Source organism: Mytilus edulis, chromosome 1 (assembly GCF_963676685.1).
Source record: "Mytilus edulis chromosome 1, xbMytEdul2.2, whole genome shotgun sequence".
Classification (NCBI taxonomy): domain Eukaryota; kingdom Metazoa; phylum Mollusca; class Bivalvia; order Mytilida; family Mytilidae; genus Mytilus; species Mytilus edulis.
The window spans coordinates 77,039,252-77,052,353 of record NC_092344.1 but is presented as its reverse complement, the minus strand read 5'-3'; the positions used below and the strand labels follow the sequence as shown (position 1 = coordinate 77,052,353).

Sequence of the window (13,102 nt, the reverse complement as noted above, 5' to 3'; positions counted from 1 at the left end):
TTTTACTCCAGGTGTAAAACTCAGAAATTCGTTGAAAAATATCTTACACAGTCCGAATTATAATACTGAATAAAACAAAATGGCTGTGCTTCTTTATTTTGTCTATTGTTGAAGACCGAATAATGCCTCTAATTGTCGTTTGGTTTTCTTTGTCGTTAGGTTGTTTTCTCCTTACCATACCCTCATATGCATGTCATTTATTAACATGAATAGCAATGACACACTACTTTGTAAATCGATTCGATTAACTTTTTATCAAGATAAACTTTGATATGCATGATACCTAATTCGGGTTCAAAATATTCTATATAAAAAGTATGTATAAAATGTTTGAACCCTACAAAACATGTACATGTATATAAGTGTAAATAATTAAGTTCAGTAATTTATTATCTATTTATATTGAACAAATATCGACTAAAGACGATTAAAATCAATTGGACGCAGTTTTTGCATTGGGCGGCGATTAGAGGGTCAAAGTATTGGACGTCGATTTGAGAATGTGACGTCAGATTTGGACGTCGATTTGAGGAACGGACGTCGATTAGAGCCCGGACGTCAATCTGAGTCTAACATATATATATATATATATATATATATATATATATATATATATATATATATATATATATATATATATATATATATATATATATATATATATATATATATATATATATAAAAAAAAAACAAGAAAAACAAATATATGTGATTTTGACATACGAAAACAACTAAATGTAGTATTGATTAAAAAGTGTCCAGGTACAAATATTTCAGGCATATTCAGGACAAGAAAACCAAGTGAAAGTTCGGTTTTGACAAGTCCCTGGCAGCATTGACTTGTAAAGATAATAACAGAAACTTATTGAACATGTTAGATACTTTAGTGCTTATTATTGTAATAATGGTAGTGTCATTGTAGCAGGCGACCTTACTGCTAGTTGTCGTACGAAAGACAGATTGCATACAAACGAATATAAATCTGATGAGTTTTAAAAATTTGTTTAAACCCATGATATGTTAATTTCAGGTGGTAAAATTAAGCATACAAGTCCTGGTTAAACGTTTAATAACCGGTCACAGAAATTAACAAAATCAGCAAATCCTACTATTTATAGAACAAAAAAAAATCGAGACGGGAGACTTCAAATTTGTGGGTGGGATAAAAATCTATCCATTTTTTTTGAATTTGCCTTAACTGTATGTAAAACAATGATACCAGTAAAGTTAAAATCAGATTGTTTTCGATCTCACACAGACTGTTGAAGGCAAAATGTCAAAATTGAATCCATTTAGTCATCAGTAACCAGATATACAAATCATAAATACGGTAGTTAAATAGTTCACAGAAAAAAGGGTGGTAGGTTTTAAAAGAGACAACCCCAATATGAAGGTTAGGAAACCAAGGACCACATAAGAATAAGCTGACTTGGATAAGAGGGACGAAAGATACCAGATGGACAACCAAACTCACAGATTGAAAATAAACTGATAACGACATGGCTAAAAAGAAAAAGACAAACAGACAAATATTAGTACACAAGACACAATATAAAAAACTAAAGGCTAATCAACATTAACCCCATAAAAAACTGGGGTTAATTGCATGTGTTTCGGATGGGTAAGCAGATCCTGCTCCACATGTGGCACCCGTCGTGTAACTCATGTTATTACAATACCGGTAAATAGTCTAGCTCGATAGGTCACATTTGTGAAAAGGGAACGGTTTGTAGTAACGACATAAGGAACATATCCAATATCATCTGTAAAACGTATATTCCATAACGGTCAACCAACTCGTGATAGCGTCCGTTAAATTTACGAAGGGATGATTTCAACCACACGATTTGGAACTCTTGGTTAATAGCTTCCTTTTGAGTAGCAATCAACTATCAAGGAAATCTTGTTTGGAAATACAGGCCCGGGAATATCGTATCAGTTGGGAGTATGTAGGCGCTGCTTGAATGTTGCTTTATAGAAATGGAAAGTTCACAATTGAGAAGCTGTAATCATCTCTTTTGTCGTAAAATTTTGTTTTCAGCCGACCCTCATTGACAATTTCGAGATGTAATTCAATATATGAGGCAGAGGATAGAAGCGTTCCGACATAGGGTCCGAGACCACATATAATTTGTCCCAAAAGTAGTACAACACACTGTAAAAATTTCATTGAGAAAGCGCAGGTGGGATTTTTTAAATTTTCAATTATGTTCTAAAAGAAATGAACTACGAAATAATTGTGGTCTCGGACCATAGTCACTAAATTTTAAATTAATTAGTGAGAGAACATCATCTATATAGCGGAATGTAAAGTTACAGGATATTGATAACTTCTTATCTTTCTACATAAGAAGTTCTTGTATGAAGCAAGTCTCAACATAATTACGGAAGAAATAGACAAGAAGAAGGGCACAGTTGGTTCCCATGGGAATGCCGATAGTTTTTTTGTTTGTTTGAAAAACACGTCCTTCAAACGTAACAAATATGTTGTCAATCAAGAAATCAACAATCTTGATAATGTCAGTTTCAGAGAATTTTGTTTGAATCAGAGTGATTCTTTACAAAATAAGATGTTTCCCTCCCTAAGACAAGATACATGTAACTACTTTGGACTTAGATTGTATGTACTCTAAACGATCTTTAAATTTTGTTAGTATCCACATCTGATTCACGCCACCTTAATAATAGGCAATTTAACAATAAATTTGAAGCCCGGATTTGTGGCTGATAAAATGGATGTTACTGATTTTGAAAGAGGTTTCGTAAAGCACCTGGAAGACCCAGCAATATACCGTTGTTTGAAAGGACACGTATGTAGTTTAGGTATCCAGTGACGGAAGATCCAGTTCTTCATCTTTGGTTGCAATTCCAAAAGAACTTAGAACAGACCTATGATTATCCAGGATTTCCTCTAGATAAGTGTTGTTGTGATATATGTTAGAATATTTGCTTGAAATGAATACTGAAAGGTCATAAATTTGTAGGCATTCAATCCACTCCTATAATGACCAGGAACAATAATATAATACAGCTATTTTAGGGCAAACTGCACAAGTCTGGTGATAAATAGCCTTACAAAAGAGTGTTAACTGTTTTATCGAAACTGTGCTTAAACCTTAACTAAAGTAACTAATTCAAGTCATTTAAATAGCGTTATTCTTAGAATAACGGAATAAGCTCACTCTAAAAACTAGCACAACATGGTTTACTTAATATAACTCAAACAGGTCATATTAAATAATTTAAAATATGAAAATATCAGCAACTTCTTGCAATGCTATTTTGTAGGCACTAGCTACGGTTAATCGGAGGAAAAAAAAACCAATAAATATATTATCATATTATACAGGACAAAAGTGTTGATTACAGGCCCAACTTGTTTTACAAAGAATTGATATTACCAATAATTAATCAGTTCTATGTTCACGGGTGTAAACAGAAAGATTTTAAAAGCAGAGAAAACCGTTCATATTTTAATCAGCATGACTTTATCAGACGACAATACCAACAGGCTGAAAATAAGTTTTATACAAATCAGATACTTTAATTCAGTCATGGCCCCTTGCTATCGCGGATGTGTTCCAGTAACAACATTTTTTTTATGCACATTTCTACCAGGATATTTTTTACGATTTGTAATGAATTTTATCTAAAGTTGCTACTACTGTTAGAAATGTAGGCGCTACTTTCTAGTTTTTGAAATTTAACCAAATGAGACGCATTTGAGGTTTTGTTCTTTGATCAAGCGTTTTAATATAATCAATTTTGTTCGCTTTTCAACATTAACTTTTAACCTCCATAGAATATTCAATATGGAATCAAACTTTAGAAAAAGTATCATTTTGATAGTCACAGTAAGCAGAGACTAGAAAAAACATTATTTAAAGTTGATGCAGGTGATTTAAATTTCATAATATGAGGCAGGCATTACCTGTGAAAGGGGACGAAGTCTGTATGATTTTTTTTTAATTCCAACATATTTTAATTTCAAAACGGAAATACTGTAACGTTTCCGATTTTTTTAAGGGATTTTACTTGTGACGTTATTTAAGTTATGACGTCATGTTCAATGTAAACACAGAAATGCGATCATCAGGTAACGTTTATTCATATCAAAGACAAAGAATTATTAAAAATGAAATTACTATTGTATTTCTTGAGTTCCTATATTTTTCTAGATTATTCAAAGTCTCATGACAACGAGACAGGAAGAAGGAAGTAGATTGATTTTTCTACTGTAATAGGAGACTTCGTCCCCATATTAAAATAGGAGTTATCAGTAAGGAGTGTAGTTTCGCATATTTTGGCCCGGAGGTAACATACCTTAAAATACGGAAAACACAGAACTGTGAAGATAGAGTAACTGTTCTTTTAAAAACAAAAATAAAACAAAATTATTGAATTTTAATGCAAGGAAAGGTAACTCAAAAAGGGCGTTTTGTTTTTTTTTAAATTCCGTTTAGGTTTTCTGAAATGATTAAGCTCAATTTTTATCAAATTTTGTACTCGTAAATATCTAAATGCTTGAAATGTTCCATGATTATAAAACTAATAGTTTTCCTAGTTTTTCTCCTCGGTAATATAACTTGTATTCCTAACAAAATCAATATTTAATCTAAGTTTTTTCATATTTTTACATTTTGGGGTACATGTATATTTCGATTTCACCACTGGAAGGTGACTTATACAATGTTTGTACTATGTATTGTTTAATCATATGCTTAGTTTTTAATATCAAATTGCAGTCTGGGAAATTGCAGAGACTCATATCAAGGACAACAGAAAGATGTGTTGTTTTACCAAAAAAACATAACAAAAGAACAGGAAATGTTAAATATTATTAGATCCTAAGGTTTTAATCACAACCAAGTGATGTCCTATCATTTGCACTGGTATTGCAGTGAAAAACACAAACCAGAATATTATATATATATAAAAATCAAAACAAGCTAACCGATGTTCATATCTTGTACATTTATTTTGAAACATCAAATCAAATGAGAACAAACAATCTTTTCTGTCATACAATTCTTTAAATAGGACTACAAGATGTGTACGTCGGTGATTGCGTTCAGCTTTTATAATAAAGTGTATGTCGAGACAATGGTGTTATATACATTTGAAAAGACTGCAAGTTAACTAAAGTCCTATCCAATGAGGAAAGAAATGATCTTCAATGTTTAAGACTTTTTCGAATCGTGAACCCTTAACTGCAGCATCCTTCATGTAAACAACATCTCCACCTGTTAGATAGCCGATCCACCACCCAAAGGTCCCTATCGTCATAATTGTATGGTCACAGGCAACTAAAGTTGCCATATCAAGTTCTCTTTTACCTAATGATATATATGCTACTGGAACATGAGAAGGCACATTTTCTCTAGACCATGACATTCCATCTGATATAACTAGGAATAAAACAGCACTATATTTTTTAGCATAATAGTTAACAGACCTGTTTAGATATTCTGGTGTAGCGATTTTATACCCGTCATCATAACTTGTCACCTTATCGCCTCTCCTTATATGAATACCAACTAAATTTACACTTCTGCGAGATTTAATTTTCCACCTTTGCAGTATTTTATCAATTGTCTGTTTGGCTTCATTTTGTATATGCTTTCTAAATGTTAACTGCTTCTTAAGCTGTTTATCATACATGTAAAAATATTTCCATGATTGAAGGCCATATCCAAGTTGAATGTTATCAGTGGAGCTAAAGTTCATTAAGTTTTTATGGTACGTTGGAGATGCTCTATCTAAAACTTTTCGAAACCCTTTACATAATTCTTTTGATTCATTGATTGTATCTGTAATTTCAAAAACGTCGCGTATTTCAGCATCCGAAGGTATGAAAATATTCATATTCTTAGACCTTGCTGCAGAAAACGCTGTTGCGAATTGAAATAATCTATTTCCCAGTCCACCTTGCAAGATAGGACATATTGATCCCTTCCTTTTCTCCATCAAGCTATACGAAACTCTTTTTGCTGACGATTTTATGTATATAGGCACTGGTGAAAGTGGTTCTGATGATATAATTCCAGCTGATTTGAGTATAACAAAAAAAACTACAACTAGAATCACGACAACTGAAATATAAAAAAAAGTTTCTAGCAGATTTCATTAATATTTCTGTTTAAGAAGTTTAGCATTGCGGTAAACGGCAATGCGCTTGGTCCTAGTTCATCCTTGTCTTTTTAATATATATGTGTTTTCTTGTAGAGAGCATATATATATATACTGAATATCTGTTACTGTTTGATAATTATATTGAAAATAACCAGGTAAATATACGTTCCTGTATATACACATGTTTATGCATTTTGATGCTTTTGTCTTATTAATCTGTCTTATTAACGTATATCATATATACATATGTTTTGTATCTTTTTATACAAAAAGGAGTTGTGTAAAAAACATGCTTCCAAGAAAGTACTGCTTCAATAGATGTTTCCATATTTAATGGTTCTTGAAATAAACAACAAAGTCACCCAAAGCAAAGTGATATAGCACATTTAACGACACATGCTTTCAAATCTATACTTACAATAAGATGTTTTTTTGTACATTTGGTTTTATTAAACAGTTGAAAAACGGACTCAAAACAATGATAAGACAGAATGTTATGTATTACGAAACACTTCGCATCTCATCTCAATTTGATGTCATTTTAAGGTAAAAGAGTTAGGCCGATTTTTGTCTTAGCGTCGTTATCTGTTGATACGAAATTAGGATACAATTAATTCGTCGAAAAAGTAGCATAACAAAAATGTGAAGTAGTCATGCCAGGGTTTTAATAATCCTAGTAGTGCTGGTTTTTACTGCGAATTTCAAATTCTCTATCGTGTCTGCGATTTAAGAAGCAAGTTCTGCATTTGTGTGCTTCCTGTTTTTTGCTCTTGTTATTTTATGAGTTTTGATCCACTTGATTTTCATAGAAAAACATACAGTCGCTTTGATACAAATTTCCTTTATTATTATTTTATATATCACAATATACATGTTATAATTTATTGCCCTCGTCTAAGTGAGAATGATAATTAATTCAACAACGAAAAAAAGATGGATAAAATAATTGGTTACATACAAGATAAACATATATCATGTCTTTGTTGCATAAAGAAAGGAATTTAACTCATGCCAAAAATATTTTTTTCATTTCAGACAGTTTGCATTTAAAACATCTTTACCGTTTGGTGTAAATCTATTTTTTTTTTATCTTGAAATGTATTAATGCATTTTTTTCTATTTTCATGTGAAAAATTACGTGATCATGATGTTTACTTTTGATTGAGTGTGTACTTTTTAGAGAGAACCATATATATTGCACGTAAACGACACCCTTCCGAAAAAGAGTAGGCTAATGCCGCTACAAGGCAGCACTCGCACCCGCAAACGGGAAAGGGATAATTATAAATTGCAATAACTTGTTTCCCAATCCACTATGAATGAATATATATAATTATTTTGGCCCCTTAACAACATTGCAAATTTTCGATTGATTCATTTAGTTTTACATGTCATGCACATTATAACTTGTATAAGCATACATTGAACATTAGATACTTGATTTGATAGTTGGTTGTTTTATGTTAAGTGGCAATTATAGGTAGGCCTAATTATAAGGATTAATGTGTTATACATATGAGCCTGGTAGTACAGATATGCCACTTTAACTTTAAAAGAAATCGTCGTGTCAAAACAAATTTAGACTTGTTTAAATTTCTGAAACATACATTAACCAAAGTAAAGTAGTCCGAAGTCACTCAATATTTCTTGAGATTGATCCTTTTAATGATAATAACGACGTAAAGAATTTCGAACGTTGAAGTAAAACAAATATACCTGTAGACTATTAAACCAATACGATTCGTAAAGGTGAAGTACCACCATTGTTTTCCTTTTTAGTTTTTTTTAAAATTTTTCCCCATAAAACTGGGCAGAATTTATCTTTATTTCAAAAAAGAAATGCTTGAAATGAGTAAAGTAAAAATGTCCAGTGCTTAAGACAAAATTTACCATAAAAGAGGGACGAAAGATACCAGAGGGACAGTCAAACTCATAAATCGAAAATAAACTGACATGGCTAAAAATGAAAAGAAAACAAACAGACAAACAATAGTACACATGATATGACATATACAACTGAAGAATAAGCAACACGAACCAACCAAAAACTGGAGGTGATCTCAGGTGCTCCGGAAGGATAAGCAGATCCTGCACCACATGTGACACTCGTCGTGTTGCTCATGATATAACAAATCCGGTAATTAGTCTTATTAGGTAGGTCAAATTCATGAAAGGGAAGAGGATTGTAGTTACGACGTAAGGAATATATTCGATATCATCTGTAAAACGGTTATTCCATAACGGTCAACCAACTTGTGATGTCGTCCGTAAAATTTACGAAGGGCTGATTTCAACTTCACCATTTGGAGCTCTTGGTTTAATAGCTTCCTTGCGAGCAGCAACCCTCTATCAAGAAATTCATGATAGGAAATACAAGCACCTGAATATCGTTTCAGTTGGGATATATACCCCGTATGCAGGTGCTGCTGGAATGTTGCTACTTAGAAATGGAAAGTTCACAATTGGGAAGCTGAAATCATCTCTTTTGTCGTAAAATCGTATTTTTAACCGACCCTTGTTGTAAATTTCATAACATTTCATTGCATTTAGAAAATAAACATCACTGGCAGTTAACCAATCAAATATTCACCCCTTTTTTTGTGTTCAAGCTTTAGTAAACATGTCAAGTTTCCAAAATATTTAATAGAAACACCAAATAAAAAAAGAATGGTGATTTGAAACACCCATTTTATGTGTTTATTACACAGAAATATTTCACTGCAATGAATTGTAGGATTTATTTCATACAACGGTCAATTCAAAGAAATATTTTTTTTCAATCATTATTTGTATGCAACCGGATGTGACGTACTATGATTTGGTGGTATTATACCTACAGAAGGATACACATAAATGCTACATCTACTGATACAGCTTTGGAAAAGACGAAGGCGGCAAAACAATGAAAGAAGTAAGCTTAATAAAAACTCTTTGCATTAACCACATATGTAGCTTCTTACTGGAGTCACGGGCCTCTGTTCACTTAATCAACCTCTGAGCTAACAATTCACCTATATGAATCTGTTTTTCTGATAACTACATGAACAAAAGTTATTGAACTTTAATGTTTGAATTTCCCCATGACGTTAATACCAAAGCAAGCCGAAGCAGACAAGGCAATGCATTGATCGATTAATCCTAGCTATATGTGTACTCTTAAGATAACCTGTCAGACGATTTTCTACGTGCAGGGCATAATGACGGGGGTTCACTGAAGTATAGGTTTACACCCTGCTTAGGGAAGACAGCAATTGCTGCAGCAAGTTAACAGAACTAACGTTGTTGTACTCAATTTCAGACTAAATAATTGAAGTTATATTGTTAGACCTATATAACCTTTGTTTTCCAAAAGTTTGTCATTAAGTTGTAACATATATATGATGTATACAATTCAATTATATCGAAGTGAGATAATGATCATGATTGGTACAAAAACAGTAGATAACGGAAGTCAATTACAATGTATCTTCATATTAAAATACGTTATATGCTGTGTGACAACCGTAAAAATCATAAGAAACATTTTCAAACCAGGGTTTTACCGAATAATATTGCCGTTTTAGCATAAAGACAATAATAATTTGAAAAATTGCAAAACTGCTTAACTCATCAGGATGATACAAGTCAGAAAATAAACACTTCTAACATTACCAAGCAATAGACATGACAGTGCATTTATACACCGCTCAGTACAAAAAAGACACAAGGGACAGATCTGAGAGTACTTGCAGATACCGACAGCTAGTTGTAAGCCAATAATAACTATACAAAATCAATTATCTAAGACTAAAATATCAATCAGTATTCATTCACCATCCAAAGGATTTAAAGTAAAGCATTAACGGTCAGGGAAAAAAGAACATAATTTTGTGCAATGCCGAAATAATTATTGACAGATTATGGCTTTAGTACCGTTGGAGTGCATACGTGTAAAACAATCATATTTATAACGGGTCTGATTTACTGATAACAAAACCAACATGTATACCAATGAAACAACACTGTTTGAAGGTCTTATTACAATGTTTAATTTTTAACCTTTTGGACTAAGTTAATAGGATTAATAAGTTTATCCGGATCATATCCATATTTTTGTGTTAAGTTTTTCGTGTAAAACTAAAATATCTTAATATAAGAAAGGGCAGTTAAAGCTGATTTTATTTGATATATTTAAAGTAGGGTTATTGGGGTAAATTTTAATTTTGGCCGCATAGTTAGAGAATTTTTTTTATTATGTTACTTAAACATGTCATGACGATAACAGTTATTGTTGTTGAAATTATCAATTCAAATGAATTGGAACGGGTCTTTATTGAGTTTTGACGTACACTGTAATTAAAAACAATACAAGAACAAGTTTCCAACTTAGTATGTATCTCCTTTAATTGCACAATCTTACAATATTGTATACTAAAGAAGGAATTAGTTTTACTCACATTTAACAAGATCTTTGAACTTCTTCTCCTACAAAGGATTACATTGTATTTATTGATATATTGTTTGATATTTAACTCAACACTATCCACCAGAATTTTGAATATAAAGAGAGATACTAAATCGTTATTTCTTAATAATCTATTTTTTTTATTTTTTTTGTAACTTTATCATGATAACGTTCAACAGTCAAAAATCTATATACAAAGTTCTTGGTGCGGTTAGAAACAATTTCATTTTGTACCTCTATTACTTACTTTAATACGCGTCTGTTTAAACAAGCATATGAATAAAAAAACCCAGAATTTGTTTAAATGTTAAACTGCTCTTTTCTCCAGGAATATATACAACTCAAAATGTTCATTAATATCGTAAGAATAAAATATAGTGGTAAATAATGTTTTGAAAGTCATTATCACAGTTTTTATAAATATTGGTGAATTTAAATATATAGTTATTTATTTCACTGACATTTGGTCTCTTATGAAGAGTTGTCTGATCGTTAATCATACCACAGCTTCTTTTTTATATTGTAAGCGAACATAGAAATATATTACAGCAACAACGCATTATGAAATACTAACAGATTCAAGTTTGATATTTACATTGATACACACATTTGTACATTTCAGAATACAGTATGTATAACTGTTTGTGGCTATAAGGTTTTACTATTTAGTTACGTTATTGTTTCATTGGTTTTTTTTTCCTTTCCTTTTTTGTTTCATATTATCATCTTTAAGTATGATATCTTTGCGAATTTGTTACCTTTCCTGTCATTGTCTGTCAAAAAGTGCATCATTCCTTATTGTTGTAAATAAATCGGAACATTAAATGCCCAACAAATCACTCATGGAAAACATTGTTCTGCTGCGTCATGTGCGTGTATCATCGTAATTGTAAATATAATTATCAGTAGTTATAACTCGGTTGAACGATGTACCATCGAACATATGAGTTAGCTTTCTACGTTGATCGAACGTTTTAAAATCTGTTGAAAACAAGATGCTTTTTGCATGACGATTGGCTATTCTACAGCCGTCATATACCAGGCAATAATGTATAAGAGAGGGTATGATCAGGCCACTTCTTGACACCCAACTATTCGACGATGAAAAAGTGTTACAAATCTATTAAACAACATAATCATGTTTTTGAAGAGACATTTTGTCTGTTATACATCATTACTTATGATTATGAATAAGGCCTTAACATTTTTCTCCAGTGATTAAAACTTCTTGCATTTAATGACCTACCTACCTATCCTCTTCGCTCATGGCGGAGTATAAGGTCGCCTCAAGATTTTTCCATCAAGCTCTGTCTTAAGCTTTAGCTTTAAGTTTGTTTTGGTTTCTCCCCATGTCATGTCAAGCTCCTTTAGTTTTGCTTCAATCGTTCAACGCCAAGTTGTTTTAGGTCGACCTCTTGGTCTTTCCCCTTGGAGCTTCCATCTGAGAGCATCTCTGTCGAATGTAATTTAGGATACATATGGACGAGCATTTCAAGTGGATGTTCATTTGAAATACGGTTTGGCCAGAATTTTGCAGATTCGCCTTAGACAATTGTGGTGGAAACGTAAGAGCGATATCCAGCATTCACTTCCATACAGAAGGACAAATTAAACATAACTGTTATATAGCCTGTGTTTAATACAGTTATACTATTTATATGTGCAAAACCGGTGAGAGCAGTTGTAAAACGGGTTCTTGTTATTTTGAATTAAGATATATAGGTAATGTCTATATTTATGAGAAGATAAGGTATGAGTTCAAATAAGACAACTCTCTATTCAAGTCACAATCTATAAAAGTAATTAGTTATATACAGTCTGCTAAAAGTTAGGCACCATCTATTTTTAATGCATCGAAATTTTTTCCAATTTAAAAAAAAAACCAGTTCATTCCTCGAAAAAAAGAAACATTCATGTAGCAATTTTGCTAACATATACCATAATCAAACCACAAATATAATTTTGGTCACTTATGAAGGTTTTATGCATTTAGGTTTTGCATTTATAGAAATAGTGTAAATTACACAAATCGGAAACAGAATTTAAGTTTCATTGTCATTTTATCATTTTCGGCAAATTGAATGTCAGTATTTGAGTCAATAACATGTGTAACACCATCTCTTTAGTTCAGCTCCATAACACGACGTCTCATACTCGGTTCAAGCCTTGAAAACTTTTAAATCGACAAGATTTTGTGAAGGTGGATCTCTGATTGAGATTTCTGCCAATGGAATTCAAGACATGTCGATAGGGTGTATTTATAAAGTCATGGAACGCAAAAAGATAGTGTAAATGGCTTTTTGCTATTTGGACTCGGTTACAATTCTTGCCCTGTGTGGTCTAGAATCGTAGTCCATGTACAAGGTTCTTGACCATGTTGACGCAAGTGGGGGTTTATCAAAATGAGGGACTACAATGTTTCTAGGCACCAAATCTCTGTATGTCTGTCCATTTATGTTCCCCTGCAGAATATGCATACCCAGATTACGATGGTATAAATAGCAACGCCGTACTGTACCAGCACCG

General features: G+C 32.1%; 1 protein-coding gene across 1 annotated transcript; it reads right to left on the bottom strand.

Moving 5' to 3' along the window:
- Positions 1–4,963: 4,963 nt before the first annotated feature.
- LOC139490431 (galactoside alpha-(1,2)-fucosyltransferase 2-like) lies at positions 4,964–11,402 on the bottom strand. Its single transcript, XM_071277228.1, has 3 exons — positions 11,335–11,402; positions 10,569–10,596; positions 4,964–6,092 (listed from the first exon to the last, which is right to left on the bottom strand). The coding sequence occupies exons 1-3, from the start codon at positions 11,344–11,346 to the stop codon at positions 5,140–5,142; spliced, it is 993 nt and encodes a 330-aa protein (XP_071133329.1). The 5' UTR covers positions 11,347–11,402; the 3' UTR covers positions 4,964–5,139.
- Between the last annotated feature and the right edge of the window lie 1,700 nt (positions 11,403–13,102).